Genomic DNA, 7053 nt, shown 5'->3' with positions numbered 1-7053 from the left:
AAGTGAAATCTCCACTCAATCGGGGCCCTGTGCCATGCAAAACGAACTCGCCCGTGGTCAATGAGCGTCTTCACTATCTTTCCTTTGTGGTACATCAAACAATTATTATTACCAGCTGAGATAAATGTTGATGAGTTGATTTTACTCTTGGCTCAGAGTTTGTCTGGGCATTGTCTTAACATCATTTTAAAATCTACTCTGAGCTGTGTTTTTTTGTTGTCTTTAAACAGGATTCATAGGACCTTTTCTGAGATGCTTTGTGGGATACAGGCCCATGTGTCAGAAAGGATAATACTCAAGGCATTGTCAAAAAACATGTATTTATTCTAACCAGGAATGCTGCTTTCCCTGAGAACAAGTAACTCAATATTACAAAATAAGACATCTACACAATGTAGATTAGTCACATTAATATTCCCAGTCAGTGCAATTAGCAGCTATTCACAGTATTCTAAAGGAATTAAGGCATACATGATGAATCTGTTATGGCACATAATATGTACTTTGTCATTCCAGTTAAGAAAAATACTATGTAATGACTCTAGGGAAGCAAGTTCTACCCTATTGTTATTCCCTCCATCTCTGACATATTTCATTAAAACAGGCTCAGGTCATAAGCTTCTCATGAATACCCCCTGTGCTTTACTCTCTCTCCCACTCTCTCCTTCAGGTCATGACCAAAGCCCTTTTTAATAGTTACTGTACCTAGTACAATAGTTACTGTTTGTATGTCACAAAGGTGCTTTGAGTGTAATGAGCTGTTCTTACCAAGAGTTTAGCTCCTACCAGAGCTTGAAAACACCAGTTCAACATTGACAAGAGCGAACCTCTCAACACATAGCAATGTTTCCAGGGATCATTGATTTCTTCTGTCTTTTGCATTGTATGTCATTTTTTTAAACAACACATAAAGGCTGATATTTTGTCTTTTAAAGGCATAGACATAAATAATACTGAGTTGTTCAGTCTTAACTCAAGTGTAATACCCAATGCTGACATGAAGCAAAGTAAAGATTTACACCATATCCAAGGTGTACATTATTCTTTGGCTCACTGGTTATTAGAACTGGGGCTACCTGCTCATTCTCTATGACTCACTATGAGCCCCTGACCCCAATATGAGCTTTCTGTCATCCACATCGGACTATAGAGAGGACATGAATACTCTCATAAACAAGTGCTTAATCCACATCTCTCTCGGCGAGCCACGTCCCACATCCTGGGGGCTGCTGTCTGTTAGTCTGTGGTTTACAGCGGAAAATTTCAATTTCACCCTCTTTCCTCCGGCTCACATTTCTGTGATATCCATTGTGTCTTGAATGTCAATCACCTCGAATCCGGGGTTGTCAATACCTAGCTTCCTGTGGTGGTTGTTTTGGTTATTGTTGTGATTGGTTTGGTCTGGATCACTCTGAAAGCATTGGACACAGTGTGGGGTCGTCACCGGCACGGTTCTGGAGAAGTTGGAGAAGTCCACATGGTACTTGCCTGTCTTGGTGCGGGAGATGATGGGCAGGAAGCTGTATCCCCATTGGACCTCCTGGGGGATGAAGGAGGTCCGTACCTGGCAGGCGGAGCTGGTGGACTCGGCCATCCCGTCCAGGAAGACCACCAGCTCAAAGTCCTGCTGCTGGAGGGTGTCCGCTGACATGTCGTAAAATGGACTGGCCTTGTCGATGATGTGGTACAATGTCAGCGGGCAGACAAAAAACAGGTTGTCCTTGCCAGCGTCCACTGCAAAGTCAATGCCTACCTGGTCGAGAATTATAGTCTCACCTTCCGGCGTGACAGTTGTCCTAAGCAGCTTGCCGTAGATTTGGCTCCCAATTAGCAAGGTCTTGCGGAGGTTGGCCACTCGGATAAGCAGGCACAGGCTGCCCTTCTTCAGGCAGATGACCGCTGTGTTACTGAAGGTCACTGTCTTTGCCCTCTTCTTGGGAAGGGAGATCTTGGCCAGGATCACTCCACACATGAAGCAGTTGACAAAGACCCCAATGAGGGATTGGACGACAATGAGGGCCACGGTGCCAGGGCAGTGCCCAGTGAGTGCCCGTCCACCATAACCAATTGTTGTCTGGGTCTCCAAGGAGTACAGGAAAGCCGTGGTGAGTCCATTGACATTGTCTATACAACGAACGTGGCTGTCTGTGCGGTTCTGTCCAATCAGATCACCATTGCTCTTGGCAATCCAGTACCACAGAAGGCTGAAGACGAACCAGCTGCCTGTGAAGGAGGCGACGAAGAGGAGGAGGACGAAACGCCAGCGGATCTCCACAACCGTCGTCCAGAAATCCCCCAGGTAGGCAAATTGGTTGTGGTACTCGATGTTCCCAAACTCAATGTTGCAGCGGCCATCTTTGGTCACCAGACGAGTCCGGCGGATTATGCGCTCCATCACGTGGTCGTGGATGTGCCTCTGGACGAATTGGAACATCCTGGAGCTTTGGGAAACAGTGTATAAGACCGGGATAAACCACAATGGAGAAACCACAACTAGCAAACACTAATTTAAGTTGGTTATAGAAAATGAACATCAATAAAATGAATAAAATGAATATATAGATATAAATAATTATTATAACTTAAGTGTTGTTTATCTCAGTCAAAGTTTTGGGAACGAGTTTACTAACCTTCTTTTTGTTTCATAAAACACCTCGTCAGCAATAGATTTGAAAATGTATCTTTGATATTCCACTCATTTATATTCCTAACAACACATATTACATTGGTCTTAGATATATTAGATAAAAACACAACATTTTGAGTGTCTCGGGAGATTAAATAATTGATTTCACAGTTACTCACCCTACAAAGTGGTGAGGGTACATTTGTGGTTCTAATTGTTCCACTTTTGTTCCACAAAACTAATCCCTGGCAGCAGTTCCACTGAAGGGAAACCAGACAATAGTAATGACCTTGCACTTTAAAACTTGCTGGCCTACATGACTATGGCAACACAATTAAATGTTTAACATAGGTCACTCATCCTCTAATAAAACTCAGAGGCAACACTATTCCTGCCATTAAAAGACCATAGCCTTTTTTCAAAATTAGAAAAGTGAAAACGTTCACCCTCCTCTCCTATTCAGCAAACAAAAAAAACGGCTCACTTGATGAAAAATCCCATAACAATACTTAAGAAATAGATCACTGTCACACTGTCGGTCTGTCTATCTGAACAGCAGAAAATCCATTTCACGTACCTGCTAAGTGAAACCATGGGCCAAACTGCAGAGACGGGATCGGTCTGGGACCTCACACTCCTCAGAGTGAGTTGCAATGTAGGCGTTGCAAAGGTTTTAATCCACAGGGAAATGTCCTAATCCCAGCCACATGCCACGGTGTACAGCCCTCATACAGACAGACAAGAGAGGCAAGTCGGAATGTTACGACAGTGCGTCACTATTTTAGCTCTTAGACCCAAGTCAACATCCCACCACACTCTCCTCCAGAGTCCCCAGTATAGCCACTCAGCCCCAGTGGTTGGCTGTGGCTCCCTCCCCTGACCTGGTGGCTCATTGTACATGGTATCCACCACCACCACTACCACCACAAGTGAAGGCTCAACTCCAAAAATGTAGTATTCTGGATTCCATGGCCGCACAGTTTGCCAGAAGGCACACAATAACTATGGCAGACAGACGGTGCACCTATTGGAGAGGGGGCAATGTAACCAGTGCAGCACTCATGCTGTTGTTGTTTTCAACTCCACTGGGAACATTAGAGCTTTGCGTTGAGGCCCACATATTTTTTTTCCACTAGTCCCCAACCACCCCTCCTCCTCAAAACTTCAGCCCTCTTAGTATTTGCATCAGAATGAAGTATTCTGGAGTGGCAGGGAGCAGTGGGCGATATTCCAGTGGCAGAATGAGTTTGGAAAAAAACATTTCTCTCAACTGTGGAACACATAGTCGGATTGGCCATCTGGCAATTCTGGCAAATGCCAGAAAGGCCGGACCATCTTTTATTGGGGTGGGCTGGTCAAATCATTTTAATAAATAAATAAGACTGATTTTTAGGATGTCTCATGGTCACCACAGATGCAAAAGTGCGACATAAGCGGATGCATCCAATGAAAAAAACGGATTCATCAAATTGTATTTGTCACATGCGCCGAATATAACACCTTACAGTGAAATGCTTACTTACGAGCCCCTAACCAACAATGCAGTTAAAAGAAATATATAAAAATATGAATAAGAAAAATAAATACATTTTGAAGTAACAAGTAATTAAAGAGCAGCAGCAAAATAACAATAGCGAGACCATATACAAGGGGGGTACCGATACAGAGTAAATGTGCGGGGGCACCGGTTAGTCGAGGTCAATATGTACATGTAGGTAGAGTTATTAAAGTGAATATGCATAGATGATAACAACAGAGTAGCAGCGGTGTAAAATAGAGAGGGGGGGTGTAAATAGTCTGGGTAGCCATTTGATTAGATGTTCCACCTGGTATAGAGGTCCTGGATGGCAGGAAGCTTTGCCCCAGTGATATACTGGGCCATATGCACTACCCTCTGTAGTGCCTTGCAGTCAGAGGCCGAGCAGTTGCCATACCAGGCAGTGATGCAACCATGCTCTCGATGATGCAGCTGTAGAACCTTTTGAGGATCTGAGAACCCATGGCAAATCTTTTCAGTCACATGAGGGGCAATAGGTTTTGTCGTGCCCTCTTCATGACTGTCTTGGTATGCTTGGACCATGTTAGTTTGTTGGTGATGTGGACCCCAAGAAACTTGAAGCTCTCAACCTGCTCCACTGCAGCCCCGTTGATGAGAATGGGGGCGTGCTCGGTCCTCTTTCCTGTAGTCCACAATCATCTCCTTTGTCTTGATCACGTTGAGGGAGAGGTTGTTGTCCTGGCACCACATGGCCAGGTCTCTGACCTCCTCCCCATAGGCCGTCTCGTCGGTGATCAGACCTACCACTGTTGTGTCATCTGCAAACTTAATGATGGTGTTGGAGTCGTGCATGGCCGTGCAGTCATGAGTGAACAGGGAGTACAGGAGGGGACTGAGCATGCACCCCTGAGGGGCCCCTGTGTTGAGGATCAGCATGGCGGATGTGTTGTTACCTACCCTTACCATCTAGGGACACCCAATCAGGAAGTCCAGGATCCAGTTGCAGAGGGAGGTGTTTAGTCCGAGGGTCCTTAGCTTATTGATGAGCTTTGAGGGCACTATGGTGTTGAACACTAAGCTGTAGTCAATGAATATCATTCTCACATAGGTGTTCCATTTGTCCAGGTGGGAAAGGGCAGTGTGGAGTGCAATAGAGATTGCATCATCTGTGGATCTGTTAGGGCAGTATGAAAATTGGAGTGGGTCTAAGGTTTCTGGGATAATGGTGTTGATGTGAGCCATGACCAGCCTTTCAAAGCACTTCATGGCTACACACATGAGTGCTACGGGTCGGTAGTAATTTATGCAGGCTACCTTGGTGGTCTCCAATGCCATCGGAGGAATCCAGGAACATATTCCAGTCTGTGCTAGCAAAACAGTCCTGTAGCTTAGCATCTGCTTCATCTGACCACTTTTTTATTGATCTAGTCACTGGTGCTTCCTGCTTTACTTTTTGCTTGTAAGCGGGAATCAGGAGGATAGAATTATGGTCAGATTTGCCAACCTCTGGTTGAGCGTTTTCCTGTTTGCTTATGGTGGAATACAGCTCATTTAGTGTGATCTTAGGGCCAGCATCAGTCTGTGGTGGTATGTTAACAGCTACGAAAAATACAGATGAAAACTCTAGGTAGATAGTGTGGTCTACAGCTTATCATGAGATACTCAACCTCAGGCAAGCAAAACCTCAAGACTTCCTTAGATATCGTGAAAAAGCTGTTATTTACAAAAATACAAAGTCCCCCACCCTTGTCTTAACAGACGCCTCTGTTTTATCCTGCCGATATAGCGTATAACCAGCCAGCTGTATGTTGATAATGTCATCGTTCAGCCACGACTCCGTGAAGCATAAGATATTACAGTTTTGAATGTCCCGTTGGTAGTTTAACCTTCGCGTAGGTCATCGATTTTATTTTCCAAAAATTGCACGTTTGCTGGGCAGAATGGAAGGCAGTGTGGGTTTATTCGATCGCCTACAAACTCTCAGAAGGCAGCCCGCAATCCGGCCCCTTTTTCTCCGCCTTCTCTTCACGCAAACGAGGGGGATCTGGGCCTGTTCCCGGGAAAGCAGTATGTCATTCACGTCGGGCTCGTCAGATTCATTAACGTAAAAAAGGATTCTTCCAGTTCGTGGTGAGTAATCGCAGTTCTGATTTCAATAAGTTATTTTTGGTCAAAAGAGACGGTAGCAGCAACATTATGTACAAAATCATTTTAAAAATAAATTACAAACAACGCAAAGAAACCAACTAAAAACACAACTGGACAGAATCACGTAAAACATCAGCTTGAAAGATTGTGGATTTTTTTTATTATGCTAATTATATTTCTGCGACGGCGCGGACTTCAACCTTAATAGAAAAACAACAGCATTTGGTTTTCTGTGTTCACAACAATGCTTAAACCACATCAGAGGACAACTTTTGAGATCGGGGAAAAATGTAAGAGACTTTGATTCTTGAGTGTCGTTGCCCTTTAATTCAGTGTGCATGCCCTACACTCATCACAGTTTGCAATTCAAATGCCCACTTGTAGTGCCACTGGACAGAAAAAAACAAGTTAACCTTTATTTATTGTAATTTAAATTAGGTTTGTAGTAGTTAAGTGTTGCGTTGGATTACATAGCTAACTCAATCTTTATTTCAAATAATTTTGGTGACTTCATAGAAATTGCTAGCTAGCATGCTCAGCAAAATAAAATCTATATAAATATACAGCCTCGTGTCATATACTGCCTCGTGTCATAGTCACATCATGAGATTTGTAAATGAAAGAGGAATATAATAATATGAATCTAATGGAGTTTCCCCATCTAGAGTATTTCTGGGCAGCTGTCGTGGAAATTTCCTGTATTTACCAAATCATGAGAGCAAAACCACGCATAATTTATTGTTCAGCTTTGTCTCCTAAACTATGTTCTTTTCTCAAACTC

At 43.8% G+C, this 7053-nt stretch overlaps 1 protein-coding gene across 1 annotated transcript; it reads right to left on the bottom strand.

Moving 5' to 3' along the window:
• Positions 1-303: 303 nt before the first annotated feature.
• Positions 304-2437, bottom strand: LOC112259371 (ATP-sensitive inward rectifier potassium channel 1-like). The gene has a single exon (XM_024434080.1). It carries the CDS (start codon positions 2432-2434, stop codon positions 1289-1291), a length of 1146 nt encoding a protein of 381 aa, XP_024289848.1. The 5' UTR covers positions 2435-2437; the 3' UTR covers positions 304-1288.
• Between the last annotated feature and the right edge of the window lie 4616 nt (positions 2438-7053).

This window comes from Oncorhynchus tshawytscha, linkage group LG09, assembly GCF_018296145.1.
Source record: "Oncorhynchus tshawytscha isolate Ot180627B linkage group LG09, Otsh_v2.0, whole genome shotgun sequence".
Taxonomy (NCBI): domain Eukaryota; kingdom Metazoa; phylum Chordata; class Actinopteri; order Salmoniformes; family Salmonidae; genus Oncorhynchus; species Oncorhynchus tshawytscha.
The sequence above is the reverse complement of the archived record's forward strand: the minus strand, read 5'-3'. Positions and strand labels throughout refer to the sequence as shown.